Genomic DNA, 27,967 nt, shown 5'->3' with positions numbered 1-27,967 from the left:
ATAATTCAAAATTGGATGGCTCTTAACAGCCTCTGCCTCAACGATGAGAAGACGGAGGTCCTCATCGTGGGCTCCCAAAAAAGAATAAGCACCCTCCATTCAGACTACTCCCATATCAACATTGACGGCCCACTGATCCCAGTACTTAAGCAAGTCAAACCTCTTGGTGTTTATATAGATGCTAACCTCTCTATGCACAAACAAATAGCAGTCCTCTCCTCGTCCACAGCCTACACAGCAAAACTCATTGCACTCAGTCGCCAATTTCTCACCCCTACAAATTGCATTACCTTGGCTAGAGCCCTGATCCTAACGAAATTGGATTACTGCAACATCCTCTTTCTAGGAACCTCTAAAACTAACTTAAGCAAAATTCAATTACTACAGAACAAAGCCCTTAGAGCGGCACTAGGTATCAAGAAATACGAACATATATCTAGCATCAGAAGAGAAAATCATTGGCTGCCAATTGAAGCAAGAATCATTTTCAAAACACTTAGCATCGTCCATAAATGCATCACAAACAAAACACTTAGCTACCTCAACAACACCATCAAGAAAAAAATCTCCTGCAGGACACTTAGATCTAGTAAACTGGCCCTCTTGGAAATTCCTCTATACAAATACAGTCGAGCAGGAGGATGTAGCTTCAAAGTCCAAGCCCCATCGCACTACCCCTCAGCATCAACAATTAGGACTCCCTACTAAAATTCATCATCATCATCAAACAAGTTTATTCGGATGTATAAAAACAACCATCAAACAACAAAAAAGCACATAAATACACAGTTCCAAATTACAAATTCATAAAATTGCCACTCCATAAAAATACAGTCAATAAACATTTCCTCGGGGCAAAATACAAATACATTTAACTTTCAAATGGTTACCTCAACAGGGGCTACATTCATAAAAACATTTAGTAATGAATAATACCTAAAACTCTACACATACCATTTGTCCCATTGCAGATGCTATTATACATTATTTACAGGCCTTCACCACCTTGCAATTTCAAATTACTGTTCCTAAAGTACATCGCTCTTTTCAAAAATGTCAAGAGCCCATGCTGTAAAAACAGTTTCAGCACTTGAAAGAAACACCAGAGCAGCCCTATGTGTACGGATCGCCGTCTTCTTGAGGGCAGGAATCAGTCAGTTTGCGAATACCGACATACCCTGTACAAAAGAACAACATATGAGAGATATCCTCTCTACAGTGACCACAAACCGGGCAGTCCGCTGTATTGGGAAAACCCCTCCACTTATAGGTGTTTCCATTCAGCCGTAGGCAATCGAACCGTGCCCTAGAAATCAACCACCTGTCCTTTTTCAGCGTACTCCAAAGTAAATACGGTTGGATACCAGTTAAGCAGCTAATGCTAGAGTGCAATTCGCCATTTCTATGGCCAAGCTCCATCATAATTCTTTTTCTTCTTTTAACTACACCCAACATAATTTTAGAAGCAGTCCCCTCACTCTTAGTTATAAGTGTATCAGGCAAAAAAAGGGCACCTAAGTTGGCTTCCCCCAAAGATGAAAAAACATACGCTAGCCAGGGGATTTTTTTCCAGCCACTTTTGCCCAACACAGTGCGTATAATCGTTTGACACAGAGTGGCGTGCTCATTGGCCCACAACCTAACCCAAAATAGGAGAGGGGCCAAGGCCTACTGATCTTCCCAAAACTCCACACCCAACTCCCTGTGGACAGCTATACCAGAAACACTGGGCGGGAGCCCGAGCAGATTTTTAAAAAATTTGCTCTCCTTCCTCTGTATTTCCGCCACATTCTGGAAACCCCAGATAGCTGCACCATACAGAGTAGAGGCCACAGTTTGGGTGCCATATATCTTAAGGATCACGTCGAATGGCTGTGCCCTACATTTTGACATAAACCGAGAGATACCACCTATCTGTTGACTCATTTTAGCACATTGTTTGACCACATGATCTTTACCATGTAGTGCCTCAGAAAACCGTATTCCAAGGTAGTCAAAGGACTTAACTCTGGGGATAATTTCTCCAACACAAAGCATGGGTTTCATGGGCAGAGGACGTTTTCTACCTACGCACGCCATAACCGCAGATTTCTTTGTGTTTATTTTTAGGCCCAGATTGTCCATAAACGTAGAATAGGCATTAATCAGTGCCTGTAAAGGCCCAAGGTGTTCTTGCCAAAAGGACAGTGTCGTCAGCATAAGCCAAAACTGGAAACCCCTTACCACCCAAAGTTAGGAAATCTGCCAAGATACCTATCAAGTCCTGAGAGAGGCCATTGATGTAAAGGCAAAAGCAAATGGGGGCCAATACACATCCCTGCCTCACACCACACCCCACCTGAAAGCAGGCCGTGCAGTGCCCCCTGGGACCGCTGCGGACACAGGCCTCATTATCCGTATGAAGGTCAACCAGGGCCTGTAAGATTTCACCAGGACACCCTAAGGACCCAAGCACTGCCCAGAGCTTAGCTCTGTCCACTTTGTCAAAGGCAGTGCTTAGGTCCATAAAAGCCAAATAAACTGCCTCCCCCTTACCAAACACAGAATTGGCCACCAACAAATATAGGTTTAGGCTCTGTTCCAGGGTGCCCACTCCAGGACGAAACCCAAATTGGATATCGGATAGGACAGACTGTTCCCCAATCCATGACTCAATGCGTGCTAACAATATTCTGCCAAAGATTTTAAACAAGGAGTCTAATAAGGAGATGGGCCTATATGCGCCAGGGCTAGACAGGTCACCCTTTTTAAATATGGGGAAGATTATTGCCCTCTTCCACGAGGGGGGATATTTCCTCGCCTTAACACAAGCGTTAAACACCACAGTCAGAAGTGGGGCCCACAGATCGAATGGTTCCTGAAACAAATCCGAGGGTATCATGTCCGGGCCAGGGGCACGGTTATGCGCTTGGAGCTTAATTGCCTTTGCAATCTCCTTCACCTCAAACAAGGGCCACTATAATCTAAATCAACATCATGGTTTTCAGACCCAAACAAGCTACCAAAATGCTCTAACCATGCCCCTTCTTCCACATGGGTTGGACCAACAGCCCCCCGGGCCACTCTTTACGAATCCCCAAAAAGCCTTCTGATCCCCCCTCGTGGCGGAGTTCAGAAAACCCTCCCAGGCAGCCTGTTCTATTTCCCCTTTTCTTCTCTTTAGCTCTTGTTGGTAGATTTTTCTATCTAGGGCAATCTTCGATCTACCACTCGACGGGTCCTTTAGGGTTCTCAGCAACGCTTTCTTTGCCAATTTACAAGCCGCGTCTAACCACCCTCTTATTGATACGCTACCATTGGCCTTAATGGTTTTAGAAAATTTCGATGTTCGTGCAGCCAACAGTTCTACGAATTTCTCTACAATAGCTTGCGCAGATAGTTGATTGTCCAAAATGTCCATCACAAGCGAGTTATTCTCACTTAAGGAAATAAGGTGGAGCCCCTCCTCTAAGATAGTACCCCATTTGATTCATCTAGAACCGGAGGGTATACCCAGCCGTGGGCTGGGAGCTGTATCTTGCGATGCCCTTTTCCCCCAACAAACCCTTGAGTGTTAAGCAGATGGGTAAATGGTCACTATGGGTATCCACCAACACCTCAAAACATACTACATGTTCCCAAAGATTTACTGAGATACAAAAATAGTCAATTGTAGAACAGCCTTGGTGATTTTTAAAAGTCCCCTCCCCTGGTATGTCTGGAGCCATTCGGCCATTAACAATTCGAAAACCCGATTCCAGCAACCATAAGTTAAACTGTAAACCCTTAGGGCAAACTCTCACATCTCGTATACTCCTCGGCGAGATATTCTCTATCTGATCCTCAAGGGGACTAGAGCAGCCATGTCTAAAACCCACCCCCCCCCCATTTTTATATTAAAATCCCCACCCCAAATATAAGAGGTGAATTTCCTTCTTTCCTTAGACAACAGGTTCTCAATGAACTTTTTGACCTTTGTGAGTCTCTCTAGGTCAGAGATGTGAGGGCTATTGTAAAAATTAATAATACATAGCTCCTTCCCATTCCCAGAGGATAAAGACACCACCTGTAAAAAGTCCAGCTCTGTTGGAATCACCTCAATCCTACATTCCATAGCAGCCTTTATCAAAATACACAGACCAGCGTAATGTCTACCTCTCGGTTTTTTGTTGGCAGGAATAGCAAACGAAACAAAACCATCTAGGTGTGGAGGTTCTAAATCCCAGGTTTCTTGGAGTAGGACTATGGAGTTGGCATGCAAAAGTTCCATCACTGAGCCCAATTTAAGTTTCCTAGTTGCACCGGCAATGTTCCAAGAAAGCAAGCGCAAATGCAAGATATCTTTAGCCAACCCCCCATAGGATGCTGAGGGGGTCGGCATCATTACCCCAGCCACAGTTTCACCCTCTTGTCAATCCACATCCTCACAAGACGTCAATATCTCAAAAGGGTTATCCAACGACAAGGGTGCTGGGTCACTCCTTGCCGGTGCATTCCGCTTACCCCTGTTGGTTGGAATTGTATTCCACCCATCCTGGGGGATATTAGATGTTGACTTTTGATACAAATTAGTGTTTGAGTCACCAATACCTCCACCATGCCTACTACCCATCCTTTGATATGGCAACTTCCTTCCCCCACCCGGGATGTAAAAGTAATCCAGAAGGAGTAATTTACTAGACAATTTATAGCCATTGGGCTTAAGGCCCTGGGCTAAGTTGGTATTCAACAGGTATTTCAAGATCTGAGCATCGGAAAAAGTAATTACCACGCAATCCCCGTTTAGATTCTTGGGTCTATTCCCCACCCATCCGACTCGCCTGGCCATACGAATCATTTTGGGGTCAATCTTGGGCCCCATCAGATTTGTGTTGATCCAGTGGTAGGCCTTATTAATCAAAGATACTGTGGATTCAAAGCTTCCCGTTGGGAGCCCGGGCAGACCAGTAATGATCCCCACATAGGGGACCGCTTCCAGGGGTAAGTTCAAGATTATATCAGTCCCAAGCCCATTCCCTAACTCCCGTTCTTTTACCGTTATTTCTTGTTTATCCAACTCCCTAACCCTCACGGGCCCAGTAGTCATCCTTTTCGCCTCAGGTACAACGTCCAGGTCTTCTATAACCAATACTTCCTGACAGTTCCCTAATGGGGCTAAATCCTTCTTACCAATGGAGGTGGTTTCACTAGAAACAGGGGTGATCGCTAAACACTTACATCGCCTGTCCTCTATGCCCCTTTCCTCAACAGTAACGGCCAGATCAGACGGTTTAAGAGATACAGCCCTAATGGAATCGTCCATAATGGCCAAGGTATTTAATACCCCCTCTTTTAGCCCCCTTAAAGACTTCAGCAGCAACTGTAAGGGCTTAAGCTTCTCATCCAGTAAGGCCTCCAACCATTCTTTATCACCCTCACTAGCAATGGAACAATCTAGGGACCCCACTTCTTTTGCTTCCAGGTCCCTACTATTATAACTCGTGCCCACCTCCAGGGGATGTGTAGTTTGTGACAGTGAAGGTTGTGGCGTCAGGGAAATCCCCGTCGCCCCACTGGCGACCGTCATGGCCCCCCTAGTCGGGGCGCCAATATCAACATCACCCTGTCCATTCAGCTCCCGCGAACCCGATCCCTCCCCCCGAGAAACAACCTCTCTAGAGGCAGGCTCAACTGCACTCATACAGTTATCTATTTTATTGGCCATAACATCAAGGTAAAAATCCAAGGATCTTTGGGAATGGGTTGCACCAATTTTTGATACGGTTTTGGCTTTCAATGCTATTTTTGGGGGTTTGTTAATTTGAGAGGAGGTAGCATTTTTGAGTTTTGCCTTTTTACTGGCGACTCCCACCCCACCCTCTCCTGCTTTTCTCTTCCCCATAGAATACAGTAGATACAATAAATACATAAATAAATGAATTCAGGAAAGTGCTTACCCCAAGCCTACTCCTGCACCTTTTAGAGCAGGAGTAAAAAGTAAATACCAAAAACCAAGACGACCGGAATAACCGGTAAAAGGATGGGGTGAATAAGTAGAGAAGAGGGGGAGAGAAAAGAAAATCTTGCAGCCCCCTCGTACTTTCTTCAACAAAAAAAAAGGCAGTAAATGCTGCACACTTAAAAGGAAGTTGCACTTTAAAACAGGAAAGCATAAAACAGGTTTTGAAGCAAGTTAAAAAGCTATCAAATTGAAGCCCCATATGGTGCACAGTATGCTCAATATATATAATGTGTTACAAATGGAGAGGCAATTAAACAAGAGTACTACAAAGATTATGCAAAAATAAAACCTTAAAACCAATAATAAAATTGATCAACGGAGCAACGCAATTCACGGACCCCAAACCAAGCCCAGATCATATATGGTAATAATATAAAAATAAAAAGACCATAGGCTGATAAGAGCCAGAATTTACAATTGGCCGAAGACTTAACACCCTCCTCCCGGACTCAATAACAGAGGCTTAAAGCACGACCATGACTGCTACAACGTCAGGAAAAGGCCTGAATAAATAAATGTCCGAGGTTAGTGTGCACAATGCACAATGTACGAGTCAAATGCAGGAACAAAGATTGCGGCCGATGAGAGGTCCAAAGAACTTGCAATGTACAGTTGAACAAAGATGGACACGGAGATTGGGCACAGGGGCTGGAGGGCGGCGAATGCCCGACAGCTTAGGGAGCTGCCGTAGTCCGTCTCCCCCCCCCCCCCGCCTTCAACAGGCCTTAGTTCTAGGAGTGTGTACGTGTGAATCTCACAATGGCCACAACGTACCTTGCAGAGCTCCAAAGGCGGATGACAAAGGGAGACTGTGTGTTTTCCGTTGAAGACCAAAGGGTACAGACGACTCCCGAGCCCAAACGCCACGAAGGACACCAAGGACTCCGCGCTTCCGTGAGATTTTGTACTTGAGGGTCCGCCTCATCCTCTCCAGGCAAAAGGATTAACCCTTGCAGGGACAGGCACACAAAACACAGGAGCAGAGCTTGAGGGACCCCAAGGACTCTGCGGACTCTGCGCGCTCCACGCTTCTGTGTGATTTTGTACTTGAGGGACCGCCGCCTCCTCTCCAGGCAAAAGGATTAACCCTTGCAGGGACAGGCACACAAAACACAGGAGCAGAGCTTCAGGGACACCAAGGACTCTGCGGACTTGGCTATTTAACAAATATTAACCCTAACTAGTCCTACTCTACCTCAGTACTAGAACGCTTCAGGTTTACCTCCCTTCGTTGAACCGAAACATTAAATCCAGCACCCATGGGCCACATGCATCTCCAGGGGGCACTTTCAGACCCGCAACTAGTGTTTTAAACGAACTGTGACCTGCTACTTTGACCCATTGTAACTTAGTATATGAAACTTGATTTATGACTCTGTGTAACTTAGTATAAATGTTGATTTATTTGTCTGTAACTGTAACACTGTTTAAAAATGTGAGAATTCATCTGCAATTTTGCCGTGATACCCTCGGGTCTGGGCGAGTAACAAATGTAATAAATAAATAAATTGGATCTTAAGTGAATCTGGGGGCTCGTCTGGATAGGAGGGCCACATTTCACGGACTGCTGTTCTTAGTCTGAAGTATTGTAACAGCTCTGGCGTCGTGCCAGAATGCTCAGGCCGCCATGTCTGAGGGGTGATGAATTTACCATCTGGGTATAGATCCGTTAGTGCTCGATAGCCCAGGTCAGCCCAGCGTCGTATGATGTGTCTTATCGTGTGTGGGGGAGAGTCCCGGTAATTACCAGATGGGGAGCCACTTATAGTATGGGCGATGCTCCGGTTGCGAGTGCAAAATACTGTTCCATGCCCTGATCGTGGTAGCTACCGGGTCTGCAGGGTGTCCGTTTGAAACATGCAATGCAGTATTAAGGTCCTGATGTTGGTTCCCTCTCCCACCAGTTTCTCTAGTTTTACGTGTGGAGGTGGATTCAAGTGTGCGTACCAGTGTGTGGCATGTTGAGCCTGTGCCGCAATCCAGTACAGTGTTAAATCTGGGCTGCGAAGCCCCCTTTTTCATAGGGTAGGGTAGGGTCATATGTTGCCACTTCTTGCGGAACGCATCTGAGTGCCAAAGGAATTGGGCGCACGCCAAGTGGAGCCTCTTGAAATATTGCTTCCCAGGCCATACCGGTACATTGGCAAAGACATAGAGGAGTTTGGGGACCGCTATCATTTTTATTAGGGAAAGTCTGCACGCAAGAGATAGTGGGAGGTTGCGCCATCGAAGCAGTTTGGATTCTGTGAGCTGTGCCGTTGTCTCATAGTTATCTGCCAGCAGGGAGGGTTTGGTTAGTGATACTTGAACCCCCAGGTACTTAATGCCACCCGGGGACCAGCGTAGGGGGCATTCACATGGCGGTTGCTGGGTTGCCACAGTGAGCGGGAATATTTCCAATTTGGAATAGTTAATGGTGAAGCCCCAGCATGTGCCTGTCTTGGTTATGTTGCGGATGATGGGGTCTAAATGTATGGATGGGTTTCTGACGTATAGGAGTAAGCCATCAGCGTACAATGAAATGATTTCCGGCGTGTCTTGTAGGCGAATGCCCTTGCGGGCGTGCCGATCCCTGATGTTATCCGCCATGGGTTCGATGGCGAGCGCGAATAGAATGGGCGAGAACGGACAGCCCTGACGGGTGTCCCTATGTAACGCAAATGCGGAAGATGTCGGGGAATTTACCAGGACCTTGGCCATCGGTCCTGTATATAGCAGTTTTATGTAGGAGATCATATGTGGTCCCACTCCCATTTTCTCTATCACGGCCCACATGTATTGCCAGGAGACAATGTCGAATGCCTTCTGGGCTTCTAGTGTGACCGCCACTGCATCAGCCATTGGGTCAATTCTGGACATCACATTAAAAAGTCGGTGGATATTAAGGCCAGTTGAGCGGCCAGGGACAAATCCGCTTTGGTCCGCATGGACCAGATCTGGCATGATTGGGAGGAATCTGTTTGCTATTACTTTCATGTCCGTATTTGTAAGCGATAAGGGCCTATAGGAACTGCATTCGTCTAAGGGTTTTCCTGGCTTGGGGAGGATGGCTATCAGGGCTTTTCTTAAGGAGCGAGGGAGGGTGCCTAGTCGGAGTGACTCGGCCCAGACCCGTGCAGTATGGGAGCCAAAATGGCTCTTGGTAGAACTCTGATGTGAGTCCATCGGGGCCCGGGGCCTTGCTCTTTGGGAGGTCTGAGATTACTTGGACTATCTCTTCCAAGGTGAACGGGACATCGAGTTGTTCTCTGGTGCTTTGGGAGGTGAAGGTCATAGGGATATGTTCAAGCAGGTCGTCGGGGTCGTGGGCTGTGTTCTTGCTGGGGGCCATATAAATTAGCGTAAACGTCTGCAAAGGTGTCTATTATGGCCTGATCGGCCCAGTGTTGCGTGCCTTGCCCGTCTATAATGCTATCTATTTGGGTCCTACCTCCCTCCGCGCGTACCAATCTGACCAGGGTTCTTCCAGGTCTGTCTCGCCATATTTCCGCGCAGCAACGGGCCGAGAATAGTATCGCACCTCGCTGAGGACGTGAGATTCATATAGTTCCAGTTCAGCTCTGATCTTTGCCAGGGTTGCTGAGGCAGGCGAGGAGGCGTGTTCTTGTTCTAGTGTTTTAAGCTTAGTTTCAGAGTTGTGTAAAGCATGTCTTATGGCTTTTAGCACCCCCGCCTCCCTCGAGATGCACATCCCTCTAATGTATACTTTAAACGCCTCCCAGCGGGTCCCTTCGGATGTATCTTGTCTGCTGTTCTAAAAAAAAATATTTATCTGATAGTAACTCGGCTTTAAAAACAATGTCAGACAGAGCTTCAGATTTGAAACGGCAGGCAGGGCAGGCAGGGCAAGCCCCAGTTGGATCTGCATCATCACCGGGGAGTGATCTGAGAGCGTGCGTGCTAGAATCTTGACATCTGCTATCCTACCCACCCGGCAACCCGACACAAGAAACATATCTATTCTTGAATAGCTATCGTGTACTGTTGAGTAAAAAGTATAATTTCTCCCTTGGGCGCGAAGTGTCCTCCACACATCGTGTAGATTGAGGGAACTCATGTGTATGGAGTTGTTTGGCGGCGCGCGACATGGCTCTGCGAGTTGTACTTGTTCTATCTAGGACATTGTCTAGTATGAGATTCATGTTCCCCCACCCCCCATATAATGGGGACTTCCACATACTTCATGAGTATGATGGCCACTTTGTCTATAAATTCCGGGGAGCCGGTGTTCGGGCCATACAAGTTTACGAACAAGCATTCCTCATTAGCCAGAGAACAGTGAAGGACCACGTACCTGCCCCCCGCGTCTATATGGGACGTGTGGAGTGTACATTTTACTGATTTGTGGGTCAGGACTCCCCTGGATTGAGTGGAGTATTGAGTATAAAATCTGTTAGGGCCCCAGGACTGTGCCAGGTTTGATGTTGGGTGTTTCATAGCGTATGTCTCCTGCAGTAGAAGTACCTTGATTCCATGTCTTTGCGCATATGCTGTGATCCTGCAGGTCTTTGTGAAATTAGTTAATCCCTGAACATTCCACGTCATCATTTTAATAGACATAACAGTTTATGGGACATCCCAGTTAAAGGATCTGTCTCTGCTCTCTACCCCATGCACTGTTGCAGCGTGACCATGCCTCTTTTCTAGACCAGTCACCTCCTTCCTGCAGGTTTTTGTATAACATTCCCCAACTTCCCCACCCCCACCCTCACCGCCTGATTCCAACTAGCAGTATGATAGATCCCACCTCTGGAGCAAACGGTGTGCCATCCCCAACTTGGCGATGCTCGACCAATAGCCCATCAGGGGCCTACATTTAAACACTCTTGTCTTAGAAGGCATTGCAGCTGCAGTGGGGGCTGCCGCTGCCGTATGACCCATATTTGTTAATACTATTATGATAAAACATCATTAATCTTTGAACGGCAGATGATATTTTAGGTTCCAAGAACAATCTTATCATTAGAACTCGAGATCTAAACAGATAATGCCCGAGCATGGTGCAGACAGGTGAGGTATGGCTGCTGAGGTTCCCACCCAGTGTGTACCGTTACACTAAAGCAAATTCGGAATGTTCCCCCTTTCCGTTTGTAGTGCTCTTAAGATGATGGCGTTGGGGCAAGGTTGGCTCCTGACTGGTGTAGAGCAGGGGGGACAGGGTGAACTGGGGGAACCGGTCAGCAGGTTGCACTCAACAGATAGACCATCATGAAAGTTGAGGGAACATTTGCCTTAGTCATTGTCCATTGGTTCCTCCGGGAGTTCCGTTAGTGGGATTTGTGCCTCAATGAATTTGATTGCTTCGTTCGGGACTGTGAAGAAGTATAGCTTGTTGCGCTGAGTGAACTTCAAGCGAGCGGGGAAAAGCATCATGTACTCGATTTTCCTATCTCTTAGCATTTTTTTCACATCTCGAATTGCCGTTGCTCCATCTGTACCCCCACTGAGAGATCCTGATGATTTGTGAGTCTAGCCTTAGTTCTCCTTTTTCCCTAGCCAGGCGGAGTATGTGGTCTCTGTCTTTGTAGCTTAAGAGCTTCGCATTTATCGGTCTGGGAAAGTCGTCTGGTTTGGGGAGAAGTGCCAGAGCGTGATGCGCTCGCTCAACAGTGAAGAACGGTGACGGCTCAGGATTTTCTAGGAGGTCTTTGAGTAGTTGTTCAACCGCAAGTTCCATTCGACCCTTGAGCGCAGATTCGGGAACCCCCACTATGCGAATGTTTCTTTGCGACCTCGATTCTAGGTCATCGCACTTAGCTTTGACCTGCTTCATGTCACGCACAAGCTCCGTGACTGTGTTTTGTAGGACATGAACACCATCCTCGATGGTTGCGATTCTATTTTCTGCTTCAGTGATTCTGGCCCCAAGTTGGTCTAGCTTAGACTTTAGCGAGGCAATGTTCGCGTTGATATCATCAAGTTTTTCATGAAAGGCTGCAAAGTTTTTCGCAATGGACTCCATCATTGTTATATCAGGCTGAGGGGGGTCCGGAAGCATGTCTGCATCTTCCTGTCCGGCGGAGAAGGGCCCCTGCTCCGCCCTAGATGCTGCCTTGGCAAACTTGTCCATAGCCCCAACTTTGTTGGCTCCTCGCGATCTGTTAGAAATTGCAGTGGTGGGAAGCGGCACCACACTTGGCAGTTTTGCTGGTGATCGTGGTTCAAGAGTCAAGCAGTGGGAGTGGTAGCGTGCTACTGGTTCCGACTCACGGACGGCCCAAGCCCAGCTATGCAGGTAGTTGCCTCAGACGGGGGAAAGCTCGCCTGTAGCAGGGTGACAAACAGCGAGGGGGCAGTATTGTGGTTAGTCCAATGGATGAATTTGTGGTGGCCGCAGGCCCAGTGGGTGGAGCAGAGCTGAGGGGTGTCGGGTGAGCTCCAGTATGACCAGTGCCACTCTGAACAGCCTTGTGGATACGCTGGGCTATGTATTGTTAGTGGGGTGGGTCTGGGGGGAGCCCTTTAAGGTCGAGGCGATGGTCATTCACACCGGTGTGTATCAATGGGGCAGAGTGTCGCCCCCCCCCCCCTCTCTGCAGTATCTTTAAGGGAGACTCCGAGCGCTCCAAGGATTTGATAATGCAGGCGAGGGCAGCAGCATAGTGTGTTGTTAGATTTTCCCCTTTATTTAATAGTTTTACATCCAGCTGGGCTGGTCATCAAATGTTCGGGGTGTAGGAGGGCAGGCTGGGGAGTCCACCCACTCGTTAGTCTCTTGGCTTCGGCTGATCGGATGTCTGCGGTTTTAAAACCGTGTACGCCCAGCAGTCGCAGGTTGCTCAGGAGGACATTTATAGGAGTTTAAGTAGCAGGATTCCGCCGTTGCTCGCAGATTGCGGTCAGTGGGCCATGGAGCTACAAAGCTAGGCTGCCATCTTGCCGGCTGCTCAACAGCACCCCCCTTCCTCTGCATTTCTTGAGTTTGCTTGACAATGAAGCTCTAACATCACAACATCTGAAACCTGATGAGCGCCAAGTTGACACTGCTGCAGTACCAAGATTCTGTGTAGAGCCAACCACACCTGATCTCTGCCGATGGCCAGTCTCCGCTTGTCTGAGGCTGCTGAGTCTTTAAGTGCCATCGACCCAACATTGCCTGACATCTCCAGCATTATTGACCTGCAAGCCATCACCGCTACTGAAGAGCACTGTATCATTGGACCCGATACCGCCGTTCCTTGACTTTGTTTTTAATTTGTGTACTTTTTGAAAATTGCACACAGCAACTTGCAGTACAATGGGGATACTTTTGTATCACCCTAGCTTTTTACACATGGGATTTTTGGTCACTTTCGTGTTTACAGCGTTTGACTACTAAACCGGATTAGTGCCCTGAAATTGCTGTGCCACGAGATTTTCACTTGTTCTTGGGCCATATAGTTGTGTGGCCTTCTTCCTGCCTTGTCAGCTCATGAAATCCTTTATAAGGGCATGCACTTGCCCAAGAAGGCTGCTTTTGCAGGATTGTAATGCCTTTGTGTGCCTGTGTGTGTGGACCAGGAAGGGGTGGGACTGTAGTCCCAGTTCACATCCTTAGAGCCAGAAAGTCTAGGTGTGGGGAAAAGGTGAAACCAGTAGTTGTCCATGATTGACTAGGTTGATTCTTCCAAGGCAAAACTCAATTGCCTCAGAAAACACCTTTTGGAAATTCTGTAAAGAAGTTAACAGAACAGAAACTTTGAAGCATGTAATTATAGATCTATTGATGAAGTGTTCTGCTTATGTTTTTGTAAAGGTTGAAATTATATTTAACTGTGTAAAAAATAAAAGAATATCAAAACATTGTGTCCCGTACTGTGTGGACTCATTGAGGGCTCCCTGGCCCCACTCAGTCTCTCCTGAGACTGACCATCCATGTACCTTGATTGATTGGGTTTTGGCGAACATCTCAGCACTCTGCATTCATCAATGCCTAGGATGACCTAAAATCTGTCCACCAGGCAAGATTCTTGAAATCCATCTTAACAGTTGATTCAGTTCATAAACATAAGGTTTATTGGAAAAGTCCTTTCTAATCTCTAATGGTTCTTGTGGCGTACTAGAAGTGAGGAGCCTTGAAAGTAATGTCTCTAAGAATTGATGACACAAATAGCCTGTTTAAATAATAATCTTTTTATTTATTTAAGGTAATGAGGGCAGGGGGAACCCTGTATTTACTGGTGAGGTTGACTGCACATATTTCTTCACTTGGGATACAAAATATGCATGTGAGAAAGAACAACTCCATTGCAGAGTCATGGACAAGAAGAGATGATACAATTTGTCGCCTCTAATTCGCTATTCAGGTACACAAGTTGAACAAGTTTTATTTATGTTTAAATTTGCATTAATGTTTTATCAGACTAATTGGGATTCTACTAATGTATTTTGGTCATTTCAATTACTTAAATCGTAAGCAGTCATGCAGTACAATAATGCTACAACTTTTTGGGAAATGAGGGGGTGGGGGGCATATTTTTGAACAGACTACATTCTGTTCTGATCCCACAGTCCTCACTCCCCTTGCCAAAGACATGCCAACAGCTGAAATAGATCAAGCCTTTAGTTTTTGAGTGAAGTTAAATCCTGCCTTTTCTCTCGCAAATGATCTTTATTACCATGCTTTACCCTGTTTTCCCTGTCCTGCAATTCCTTGGTCATCCTTTGTATATTTAAGTTTTTAACCTACGAGTAATCTCACAAGTGTGTGCATGTGCAGTGCTCCTCATAAAGAGAGCTTGAAAGTGGATATCCAAGATGAGTGTATGTTTCCCACACCCAGTAGCTATGTGCCTCTCAACCAACTGCACAATCCCAGTTACCCAGATTTTCCATTCTCCAAGTAGGCAATTTGTGAAATGGTAAAATATCAACTGAAAATAGTTTTCAATAGCTTATCATATGTATCTGGTCTATAATCCAGACTGTGATGAGTCTCTGTATCCCGAAACCCTTTAATGGCCGTACAACGTTAGACCGTCAGCCCTAAAGGCCAGGCAGGTTCTGCTTGTGGTTCTTGCAAACACCCTGCCATGTGTTGTCCTTTTTAATTTATGTATTCTTAATTCGGGATGTCTCTACAAATGTGACATTAGGTTCCCTGAATTTGGGGGTGGGGGGTGGGAGACTGTGTGCCAAGTCACTGAGGTGCTGAGGAAGGGTGGTGGCACCCATGGATGGGGCACGGTCAGACACTGGCAGTCTCCACCTGCGTTTCCCGCCGCTTGATTCCTTGGTGTCCTTCCTGGGTCCAATAAATGATCAAACTGACTCGTAGTGGTCTACCCACAGTAGTACTTGTGCAGACCACCTTCCAAACCCGACCTGACTCACCCTTATTTTTATGCCATCCCCCTCATCCCCATTATTCCCAATGGAAGGGTCATCCTCTTGTCTAGCAAAGGCCACATAAGATTACATTCAGCTTTTTAATTGTTGTACCCTGTCCTTCGTGATTCACGTTACTTCATCAGATTGCTTCCCTTCATATTTTGAAACTGAGCTTTCTTAAGAAAGCTACATTTGTTGTTTTCTATGTAAATCACAGTAATTGTGTCAGTTTTGGGTAGAGACCTTTTTTATTGGTTGTATGTGATGTTCTGCCCATTTCCCCCAAGCAAGTTCCACCCTAGTCACTGGGAATGTGACCTTTAATGTGTAACTCAAAAGGTGGGGTCTAATGCCAAGATCGCTATGTCTCCCTGTTCATATAAACTTGCCCAGACAGTTCTGGTTGGTGGAACTGCACTTTAAAAGGGTGGCTTCAGGCTTTCAAAATATTCTCTATTTGTGAAATCCAGTAATCGGGCACTTTTACTTTGGTGGCCTTGTGTGATTGGGTGGAGACCAGAAAGGACCATGTAGGATCAATTCATGATGTGACCTCTGGCCAGGAGCTCACAAAGGACACTGGGGGTGGTGTTGTGCATGCTGAGGGGGGCAGTGGGGGATGTGGCTGTCTGAGATTACTCTGGAATCCACATCCTTTGCGTTTTCCTGCAAAGATTCCACTGAAAGCTAGTATGGTGTGGCCAGCACTGATTTCGATGGTCGGCACAGGTTTGTATTGTGCTTGTGAACGGAGGGCGAGGGGCATAGAAACTGACACTGAACCTTGTCAACTGCTGAGATTTGATCCACAAACATCCAGAGTGATGATTCACCTGATTTAATGATATAAATTCTGCACCATCCTCTTTTTGTACTCCAATGAATTAGACTTTGAAGCTGTGCCTATGACTAAAACAGTTTTCTCTAAAAGGCTTTTGATATTCCTCCTATGTCCCATCCCCTTTCCTCGATGCATATGGGAGATCCCATGGACGAGCTGGGAATTGAGCGTAAGCATAGCAACGCATGCTTCGAATGGATTGTGTCCTCCCACGTATTCCTCATCTTAGATATATATAACCTTTTTCTCTCCAGCAGAGGGCGCTCCACTCGAGGCAACGACATCATCAGTTGTATAAAGGCCTCGAGCGCGCCCGTTGGCTTCAGTTCTGTTTTTCTGTTAGCTTCGCTTCGGATCGAGATAAACTGCGCTTCAGTTTTAGCGAATTATGTCGTCTTCTTCGAACCCGTCCACTCCAAAAACGGGTTTTAAGAAATGCCAAAGGTGTGGAAGAAAAATGTCGCTGACTGACCATCATCGTAACTGCCTCTGGTGCCTCGGTTCTGAACATCGAATCGACGACTGCGGTTCTTGTCAGTCTGACCCATAAGGCTTTGAAAGAAAGACTAGGTAAACTGGCGGTGGGGGAGGAATCCTCAAAGTTTTCTTCGAGAGGGAAGAAAGACTCGGCTGAGTCTTCGGTGAAACGCCATAAAAAATCCAGGTCAAGGAGTAGATCGAGGAAGTTCTCTTCTTCTTTGTCCAAAAAAGCGAAGAAAAGACGGCACTGATCTCCCTCTTCCTCGACTACATCGGAGGAAGTTATTACATGTCCAACAAAGCATGACTCCCCTAAAAAGTGGGAAGCATTTAGAGCATTGATGATAACATTTTGGAGAATGCGGCCCAGACCCCCTCAAAAATGTCTGTTGAAGATCATGCCTCTACGCACAAAAGAAGTGACAGGGGAAGGTCTAAAACTAGGAAATCCGATAAGAAATTGTCGTGGGTGTCTTCTAGGGATTCTTCCCAAACACCTAAAAAGAAAAGCCTTCCAGTGCATAAACAGGAGGCAGACCTTAAGAAAAAGGCTTTAGACGTTGATACGTCATTAAGAACCTCGACAAAAACATCTTTGAAGCCTCCATCGAAGGCTGTAGAGTATAAAGGGTCGACGACCCAGCCAAATAAAGTTACATTGAGTACACGATCTACGACCTCGAGGACTCGTTCGACGGCGTCAATTGTCTCGAAGATACCTTAGACATTCGTAACGCCTTCAAAAACATCGAAGAATACCTCGACAACATCGAAGGTAACGGCCACGACTTAGACGCCATCAACGCTTCTGTCGACGTCGATATCAATTACAGGAGTGAAACCTATTCCTGAGAAAGTATTTTACCCAGAAAGCAGGCATGATTTTTTCCAAACTGTCATCCATATATGGAGAAATGTCTTCAGGAAATGAGGATGAAGAAGATGATGAACCTGAAGTTTCATCAGCAGGGGTAAAATATGGTACACGGGAGGTCCCTGAGGAATTAATTGATCCTCATTCAAAAATGCAAGACCTGTATGAATGTTTACAATCTGCAAGTGGACTAAACACGTCCCCTGAATACGAGTTTGAAAAACCAGATACAGCAGAACATGCTGATTTGGGTTATATGAACAAAGTAACAGAATTTATAGGATGGGGTAGGAAATCACCTATATATCAGGATGATGATATGACAGATATTTTGTCAGGCGGTCCTCAACCAGATCCCATACTTCCCTTTCATATTGCCTTGCAAAGAAGAGTAAATGCTGCTTGGGAAAAACCTGAATCAATTCCAGCAGTGAATACAAAATATGTGGCAAAATACAAACCTTGTAACTCTGATCCAGAGTACTTGAGTAAGCATCCATCTCCTGAGAGCCTGGTAGTTGAGGCAGCCACATCAACAAAAAATGCTGCATACCCTACAATTCCCCCTGATAGGGATGACAAAAAGATTGATTCATGGTTGAAAAAGGTTTTTACATCAGGGAGTATGGCTCTAAAATCCACTAATGTATCTTGCGCTCTGGCGAGATTCACTTATACTCTGTGGGACTGCATGTAAGAGGCAGCTCAACACATCCCGGAAGGAGAGGAACGTGATGGTTTCCTGTCCATAATAAAGGATGGCAAGGAGGCTTCGGGGGAATGCCTTCAAGCAAGTTTGGACACAGCTGACAGTATCAGCAGGTCCATGGCGTCTAGCGCAGTACTACGCAGATTTGCGTGGCTAAGGAAGTCCGGATTCACACCAGATGTTCAATCTAGACTTCTTAATATGCCATTTGACGGCTCAAGGTTGTTTGGCAGCAAGGCGGATGAAAGTTTGGAGAAGCTGCAGACCTCCAAGGCAGCGGCAAAGTCACTCAGTGCTGCTATAAGACAACCGCAGTAACACCCCTACATAGGCTCATCTTCCTGGAGGGGTCGTCCCTTTCGTTTTTACTCCTCATTTGGGAGAGGAAGGGGACAGGCCAGTCAAAGAGGGCAAAGGAAATTTCTTCAGGGGCGAGGAAGAGGTGCTAGATCTGTTCCAGCAACGGCATCTGTCCCTTCAGCCGCTGCTGGAGCTGCCGCAAAACCACTCTGAGGTTTTGACTCACAAGACCCCAGTGGGAGGCAAGATCTCACAGCATCTGAAAGAATGGCGGGGCATTACTTCAGATGCTTGGGCGCTAGAAACAGTACCCCAAGGTTACTGCCTTCCCTTTCTAAAGAAACCTCAGAATCGCCCACCGGAATACAACTCTACCAAAAATCCAGACCCGCTCCTGTTGCAGGAAGTTTTAACCCTTCTACAGAAAGGTGCAATAGAACATGTACCTGTAGCGCAGAGGAACAACGGTTGGTATTCCCCATATTTCCTCATTCCAAAGAAGGACTGAGACCCATCTTGGACTTGAGAAACTTGAACAAGTTCCTCAGGAAGGACGAGTTCAAGATGGTCACTCTTTCTCAGATCCTTCAGGCTCTCCAAATTCAAGACTGGTTGGTATCATTGGACCTTCAGGATGCTTACTTTCATGCGGCAATCCATCTCATACACAGAAAGTACCTGAGGTTCGCCATTGGCAATTCTCACTATCCGTTTCGAGTTCTGCCATTCGGGTTGACCCTCCGCCCCAAGAGTTTTCAGCGAGTTGATGGCGGTAGTGGCAGTCAGTCTCAGAAGAGGGGGGGATTCATGTCTACCCCTATTTTGGACGACTGGATGATCAGGGCACGTTCCTCAGAACAAGCCCAGGACCATCTATCCAAGACTTGCCACTTCCTTCACAAACTAGGGTTTTCTCTGAATTTAAAAAAGTCAAACATGATACCATCACAGAAACTCCAGTTCATAGGAGCAGTCTTGGATACTTGTTCGGGCAAAGCCTCGCCTCCTGAAGAGAGCTCACCACATTCTGCAGATGGTAACAAAATTCCAGAATGCCCAGTATCTACCGGCCTTCGACTTTCTCAGGTTGCTCGGTCTCATGGCATCCTGCATTTTTCTTGTGCCAGAGGCCAGATTGAGACTGAGATCTCTTCAATGGGCTCTCAGGACTCAATGGTCCCAATTCTCAGGGGAAATGTCAGATCTTTTACAAGTTCCAACCAGGGTGGCACAGGATCTACAATGGTGGACTTGCAGACAGCATATCCTCAGAGGGGAATCTTTTTGGCAACCATGGCCGGAGATGACAGTAGTGACGGACGCCTCCCTTACGGGATGGGGAGCTCACACCAACGAGTTGACGATCAGTGCTCGTTGGTCTCCATCGGAGTCCAAGCTACATATTAACCTATTGGAGCTGAGGGCAATCAGACTAGCACTGAAGGCCCTCCTGCCAGCTGTACGGGGAAAGAATGTCCTGATAATGACGGACAACACAGTGGCCATGTACTACCTCAACAAGAGAGGAGGTGTAGGGTCACTACCACTGTGCAGAGAGGCAATGCAGCTCTGGTTCTGGGCAATACAAGAAGGGATCTCTCTATCTGCCATTCACCTAGCAGGAGAGAAAAACATAGCGGCGGACGCTCTGAGCAGGCAGAGCACAGTCCGCAGAGTGAGTTGCAGGCACTTTCTAATGGTCCTCCTCACACCATCTTTCATAAAGATAAAGTTGTCCTGAGAGTCAAGCCTTCTTTTTTGCCAAAAATAGTTTCAGACTTTCACCTGTCACAGAAAATAATTCTACCTACTTTTTGCCCTCCTCCTCACACATGTAAAGAAGAGGAAAGACTACATAGGCTAGATCCTAGAAGGGCTCTTGTATTTTTGACAATCTTTAGATATAAAAGCTGTCAGTGTGACCAACTGTTTGTGGGATACACTGGTCGTAAATTAGGACTACCTGTAACTAAACAAACATTATCAAGATGGATAATCTTAGCCATAACCGAGTGTTCTAGGCTAGCTGGAAAAGATCCCCCTGAGGGTTTAAGAGCTCATTCAACTAGCGAGTAGAAAACCAACAATAGCAAGGTAAAAAAATGAAACCTGCCCAGGTGAATGGTGGTAACAAACCACGAGGCAGTGATCTCCGCTAAAAGCGGAGCAACACGGAAGTATGTGAGAAATATATGGTGCATTTGGCCAGATACACTGTAACCTGTGGTGGAGTAGAACGTGATTTCTATCACTTATTACGGGGGTATACAAATGCAGTATGAGAACAAGCAATGTACGCGATACTGGATGTAGCTTGTAGCTAATATGAGAATGCGGCGCAGGATGCCAATTATAAGTGAGGTAAAATGGGTATTTTCATTTGATTTTCACCCTTTACGTAATCACTGAAGGTGTGCTGTGAATATATATATCCACGAGGCTCCAACTTATCCAGGAGCCCTTTAAAACAACATGTATTAATACCTGCAACTATTTACATCAGCACAAGGTAAGGCTTAAACTTATGTGGAATGCACAAACCTCAATATTCGGATGTTTTAAATAGAATTTGCGACCTATGCATAACATTAAAACGGGTGTGTACATTACCCCGATGTAGGAGACCCACGAACAAGATGATGCTCCTTCATCTAAAAATCTATGAGATGACCATTGGATGTCTATAATGAAAACCTCCTGACACATAATAAGTGAGTAATTATACCTTCTGTTAACACTTGTACGTCCGATCAAGGTTAAGCCACTTGAAGGAATGCCTGGGGTTTTTACAAGCCTTGTCCTCCTTTTTGCTCTGTGGGAATAAGAAAAAGCTGACGCATTTCCAGGCAGAGTGTACATGGGATTTTGCCCAGAATATCTATACTCCCCTTTAACAGTTGTGTAGTGGAGGCGAGTATGATATTGGTAACAATGCAAGTAGTTACCTTTCTGCATTATTCTGCAATGAGTAAAGATGACAATGAGATGCAAAGAGTAATTTGAGCTATTATTGTATGTTTTATAGATCACGTTGCTCACCCCATCCATCTGTGAGGCAATACACATTAGGTATTTTACCTCAGTGCTGACGAAGGTTGGAAGAACTAACGGGCAAGAGATGTTATGCCCTGTTTAATATCAACCGAAACACGTGTCGACTGCTAGCTCTCCTGTAATTAATGCAGAGTGACACCTGTAAATCAGAAAGGGGGCAAGCACAGTAGATTTATTGAATTGTATGATATAGTGGCATTGTTTATGACACCGTCTTTGAACAATATAGAGATATTGTACAAATTAAAGTGTATGAATGATGGGATAAAGGTTATGAGCTTTTTATGGATATTGATTTTGTTATGTAATATGTGATGAATTAAAATCATTATTTGTGAATGAATGAAAAAGAAGTCAGAGCACATTGTCATCTTTGATCTTTTGGTCCAGTTTTTGTTATATTGGAATACTCACCTGGAGGACCATAGATTTTTGCCTGGTAACCTTTTATCTTTGAAACAAAATTTAAAGGGGAAGCTCAATTTTTCGCTGCAAAGGTTCCGGTACGTCCCCATGTTGGGGTACACCCACAAGAATAGAGGATAGGGTACTATGGACTATGTGTACTCTAATCACTACAGTGAGTAACTTAATTGTTTTTTTCTTCAACACCCCAGCCAGGTGCTTCTTCCATGGAGTAGACTTGGTTGGATGGGCCTGCCCCAAGGCTTCTGCAGAAGCTGTTAGCAGTAAAAACACTAGAAAGACATTGGGGAAAGCTTACCGGCCCAGAGATTCATCCCCAAATACCTGTATGCGATCGCTTCTTAACTTAAGAATCTCGTTGCCTTGATGCTACGTCCCTTTAAAGGAGAGTAGAACACTAACATAAAAGTGCCCATAAGAATAATATCAAGCACTCAAAAACGCTGAAAAAATGTATTACAAAGCTTTATTATATTATAATATATAAAAAAATCTACACAATAATTAAAATACAACGCATTGCAGAAAAACTCCTGTCTAAAATGATTTTCTCCAGCATGGGGTCTGGCATGGATTCACATGCTCATGAATATTCCCAGTCGTCGGGCTGGGAATCCTCGGTAAATAAAAAATCAGTATCAGTTTCGTTTCTGATCTGACTTTCGTAGTAGTAACGAATCACTGATTTCTGCGTCATACTGACCACAGCCAATGACTGCCCTCTCCCTAAGCCCCACCTCTGGCAGCCATCTTCAGATTTTTACCGCACATTCAAGTGTTGGGATCCTCGTGCTATTGCTCTTGAGCTTTAGTGTGTTTTTGCGCTTTTTTCATAGGAAAATTCTCTTTTTTCGGTCAAAAGAGCCTCAAGCTCCACCGTTTCTATTTCCGATCAACGGGGACCCGTGTCGGATTCTTCTACGCCCCTCAAGGGTGAAGATTTCGTCGAGCCACGCTTTTGGAGGACTCCAGAACTTTCTCAGGCCCATCTCGGACATGGCCCAGGAGAAGGGAAGCTTGATGCCCGGAAAGCTGTTCAGGGTCTGCCCTGCATGCCAGCTTCAGAATGTCTTCAAGGAGGACGAACACTCCCTTTGCCTCTACTGCCTGCATGAGGACAAGACACATGTGGAGAAGGACTGTGCTTTTTGCGGGAACTTGTCGGAGTGGACCATGAAGGACCGCCATCTGTGTCTCGCCAACTGGCTGGAAGGGAAGAGCCCGTCAGGCGTGAAAAAGAAGTCGTCTGAGCGGTCTTCTAAGACCTTTGAGGGCGCCCCGGCGACGGGGGCCCAACAGAAGGCCAAGCACCGCAAGTCCGCGACACCGGGAGCACCGAACGGTTGGGCTCTTCGGTTGCCAGGCAGGGCGCAACCTCCCCGGCGCCATCAACCACGAGCCAACGCTCTGGCTCGGGTAAGAGGAAGTCCGAGCACCCGGCGAAGTTTCTGGAGAGGCCCCGGTCGAGTTCGAAGGCCAATTCAGAGGGGGAGCGAGGCGGTGACCCCCCCCCCCAAGGAGAAGGCGCTGAGCGCGCCTAAGGTGGCGAAAGTCTTGATCCACCCGGCCAAGGCCTCTATCGAGACAGTCGCGGCGGCCCTGGCTCAGCCTGTGGAGGCTACACCAGTGGAGGCGACCTCGGGGCCCAGAGTCTCCCTGCCACCGCGGAGTCCTCTTTCAATCCCATCGACAGGACCCCCGTGAAACCTCCGACGGAGAAGAAAAAGGGGGGGGGCAGGAGGCCATGGTGGATTAGGCCTCAACCTCTGAAGAGGAGCTGATCGAAGTCTTAAGCCATGGCATTGGCGTGGAGGAAGACCAGCCCGTCGGGAGGGACCCCGACGAGGGGGACGACGAGAACGTTGAGGGTACTGACGAGGTTCCTGTCCGCCCGTCGGAACCCCCTCAAACAGTGCCGCAAGACAACTCGGCGGCCATTTTGTTGGCTATACAGTCCTTATGCTCGGAGAGAAGGATGAGATTGCCGTTACCACCGACGGAGGAACCGCTCCTGACGGGGTACCCGGAGCCGGGCCCTTCTGGGAGCCCTCCTCCTAAGAGAAGGATTCATCCTCCACCTCCTTTTCAACCATCGCGCCCGTCTCAGCCCTCCTCCCCGTCCACGACCCGGGGGGATGACACGGGGACGGACACGAACACGGCCGCGACGGGTACAGACGACTAAGTTTACGGCGAGGATCCTCCGTCGTCGCCTCCTCCCCGGGCTTACCCGCCCGACGAGATTGGATCGTTTCATGCCATGATCGCCAGGGCAGCCGAGCTTTTCCAGCTCTGCCCGGAAGAGAAGAAGGAAGGCTTCCTTTCTCCAGCATGGGGTCTGGCATGGATTCACATGCTCATGAATATTCCCCGTCGTCAGGCTGGGAATCCTCGGTAAAGAAAAAACCAGTATCAGTTTCGTTTCTGATCTGTCTTTCGTAGTAATAACCAATCACTGGTCTCTGCGTCATACTGACCACAGCCAATGACTGCCCTCTACCTAAGCACCGCCTCTGGCAGCCATCTTCAGATTTTTACCGCACGTTCATGTGTTGGGATCCTCGTGCTATTGCTCTCGAGCGTTAGTGCTATTTTTCGCGCTTTTTCACAAAAAACTTCGATTCTTTCGGTCAAAAGAGCCTCAAGCTCCACCGATCCTACATCCGATCAACGGGGACCCGTGTCGGATTCATCTGTGCCCCCTCAAGGGTGAAGATTTCGTCGAGCTACACTTCGGAGGACTCCAGAAGCTTCTCAGGCCCGGTCTCGGAGATGGCCCAGGAGAAGGGAAGCTCGACGCCCGGAAAGCTGTTCAGAGTCTGCCCTGGATGCCAGCTGCAGAACGTCTTCAAGGAGGACGAACACTCTTTCTGCCTTTACTGCCTTCATGAGGACAAGACGCACGTGGAGAAGGACTGTGCGTTTTGCGGCAACATGTCGGAACGGACCATGAAGGACCGCCATCAACGTCTCGCCAACTGGCTGGAGGGTAAGAGCCCGTCTGGCGAGAAGAAGAAGAAATCCGAGCGGTCTTCTAAGACCTTTGAGGGCGCCCCGGCGACGGGGGCCCAACATAAGGCCAAGCACCGCGAGTCCGCTGGCACCGGGAGCGCCGAACGGTCGGGCTCTACGGGCGCCAGGCAGGGCGCACCCTCCCCGGCACCATCAACCACGAGCCAACGCTCTGGGTCGGGTAAGAGGAAGGCCGAGCACCCGGCGAAGCTCCTGGAGAGGCCCCGGTCGAGCTCTAAGGCAGAGGAGGAGCGTGGCAGTGCCCCCTCCCTCAAGGATAAGGCGGTGAGCGCACCTAAGGTGGTGAAGGCCTTGATCCATCCGACCAAGCCCTCTATCGAAACGGTCGCGGCGGCCCTGGCTCAGCCTGTGGTGGCTACGCCAGTGGTGGCGACCTCAGGGCCCAGAATCTCCCTGCCTCCTCGGAGGGAGTCTTCCTTTGTGCCCATCGATAGGACCCCCGTGAAACCCTCCGTGGGGAAGAAGAAGGGGGGGCAGGGCGTCGTCGTAGATTCGGCCTCAACCTCAGAAGAGGAGCTGATCGAGGTCTTAAGCCACGGCCTAGGCGTGGAAGAAGGCCAGCCCGTCGGAATGGACCCCGACGCAAGTGACGACGACGACATCGTCGAGGATACCGACGGGGCCCCTGCTCGCCCGTCGGATTCCCCTCTGCCAGCGCCGCAAGACAACTCGGCGGCCATTTTGTTGGCCATACAGTCCTTATGCTCCGAGATAAGGACGAGGCTACCGTTACCGACGGAGGAACCTCTCCCGTCGGGGGATCCAGAACCGGGACCTTCTGGTGTTCCCCCTACCAAGAAAAGAAGGATCCATCCACCACCTCCTTTTCAACCGTCGCGCCCCGTCCAGCCCTCCTCCCCGTCCACCCGAGGGGATGATACGGGGACTGACACGGCAGCGACGGGTACGGACGAGGCATACGACGAGGATTTTCCGTCGTCGCCTCCCACCAGGGCTTCTCCGCCCGACGAGATCGGATCTTTCCACTCCATGATCTCCAGGGCTTCCGAGCTTTTCCAACTCTGCCCTGAGGAGAAGAAAAAGGAAGGCTTCCTTTATCAGCGGCGCGAGGCCAAGAGGAAGACGGTCCTCGCAGTGCCTCTGTTGGACGACATTTGGGATGAGGGCCTTTCCCTCCTCAAGAACCCTTCCACGACGCCAGCTAGAAGAGACCGGTACGAGAAGAAGTACCGGGTCCCGGACACGGCCCCCCTATGCCTCCGGGCGCAGCCTACCCTGGACTCCGTCGTCTCCGCGGCAGCCAGGAAGAAAGCGGAGGGGGGGTGCGGCCTCCACATCGACTTCCCCGCCGGACGGCGAGGGAAAGAAATTGGATGCTATGGGACGTAGAGTCATCTCGTCGGCAGCAACGACGATTAAAGCGGCCAACGCCTTGGCTATCGTGGCCCGCTACGACAGGGAGCTCTGGTACAAGATAGCTCCCCTGCTGGATTTTCTGCCGGACGACAAGAGGGCGGAGGCCCTTGAGATCCTGCAGGAAGGTGAGGTGGCTTCGGACCACGCCATCACCGTGGCGACGGACATCGCCGACACTGGGTTCCGCCAGCTGGGCAACGGCGTTTGCCTTCGACGTCGTGGATGGCTCAAAGCTACGGACTTTCGGCAGGACGTCCAGACCAGAGTCCTGGACATGCCCTTCGACGGGAACAACCTGTTTGGGAAGACAGTGGACGATTCCCTTCAGGCCATCAAGGCGGATACTGAGACGGCCCGGGCCCTTGGAGTCCTGCAGCGACGACGGACGCCCTTTCGGAGCGGCAGAGGCAAGGGCGCCTCCAAAGGTTCCGGCGGCGGTTTCGCTTCCTACCGTCAAGCGGCCCGCTCGTCGTCGCAAGAGGCCTACAGAGGACGAGGCAAGTCTAGCGGACCCTGCCGTCGTCGCCAAGGAGGTCAAGGCCGCAAGGCCGCGTCCAAGCAGGATTGAACCGGCCGTGGGGTCGGGCCCCCACCGAAGCACCCCGGTGGGAGGCCGGCTGGCGGGCTTCGTCAGCGTGTGGGAGTCCATCTCCACCGACCGTTGGGTGCTGGACGCCCTGGACCGGGGCCACGCGCTCAAGTTTCAAAGAAGGTGCCCGCGCGTCCCCCCCGTGGCCAGGAAAGAACACCTGCGACGGCTGAACAAGTTCATCAAGGCGCAGAAGTTCCGGATGGTCACCCTCCAGCACGTCCTGGGTCAACTGGAGGAAGGAGACTTCCTGTCGTCGTTGGATTTGGAGGATGCCTACTTCCACATTCCCATCCTAAAGGGGCACCGAAAATTCCTCAGGTTCGTGGTCCAAGGGCGTCATTACCAGTTCAAAGCCCTTCCCTTCGGACTACGGTCGGCACCCAGGGTATTCACCAAGTGCCTCGCACCGGTGGCGGCGCAGCTGCGCCGCGAGGGGATTCACGTCTACCCCTACCTGGACGACTGGCTCATCCGCGCCAAGACGAGGGAGCTCGCCGTGGTCCACACGGCAAGGACCGTCCAACTCCTCACGGACCTTGGATTCTCCGTGAACTACGCCAAATCCCACCTGGTGCCCGCGCAAGTCGCACTGTTTCTGGGAGCGAGGCTCGACACAGTGTCCCTTCTGGCCTCCCCGTCGGAGGAGAGGACCAGGACCATCTTGGGCAAGGTGCAACGGATGTTGGTGGCCGACGCGGCCAAAGTGAGGTCCATCAAGTCCCTCCTCGGGATGATGTCTTCCTGCATCTACCTCATCCCCATGTGCAGGCTCCGGATGCGCCCGTTGCAAGAATTCCTGGATGCGCGCTGGATCCAGACGACGGGCAGCTTCGAGGAAAGGATCAAGCTCGACGAGAGTTTCCGACGAGCGATACGGTGGTGGGGCACCCGCGCGCATCTGACGGCGGGCATGGACTTCCAGACCCCAGCCCACCAGGAGACTGTGACCACGGATGCCTCCCTGGAAGGGTGGGGAGCGCACACCGAAAATC

The 27,967-nt window shown here is 48.6% G+C and overlaps 1 protein-coding gene across 1 annotated transcript in view; it reads left to right on the top strand.

Annotated features, from left to right (window-relative positions):
• IGF2R (insulin like growth factor 2 receptor) overlaps positions 1-27,967 on the top strand; it is a 2,762,372-nt gene that overhangs the window by 579,950 nt on the left and 2,154,455 nt on the right. Inside the window, 1 exon segment of the mRNA XM_069606818.1 lies at positions 14,107-14,265. Coding sequence (XP_069462919.1) covers positions 14,107-14,265 — 159 coding nt within the window.

This window comes from Ambystoma mexicanum, chromosome 4p, assembly GCF_040938575.1.
Source record: "Ambystoma mexicanum isolate Mex_15411 chromosome 4p, UKY_AmexF1_1, whole genome shotgun sequence".
NCBI lineage: Eukaryota > Metazoa > Chordata > Amphibia > Caudata > Ambystomatidae > Ambystoma > Ambystoma mexicanum.
The sequence above is the reverse complement of the archived record's forward strand: the minus strand, read 5'-3'. Positions and strand labels throughout refer to the sequence as shown.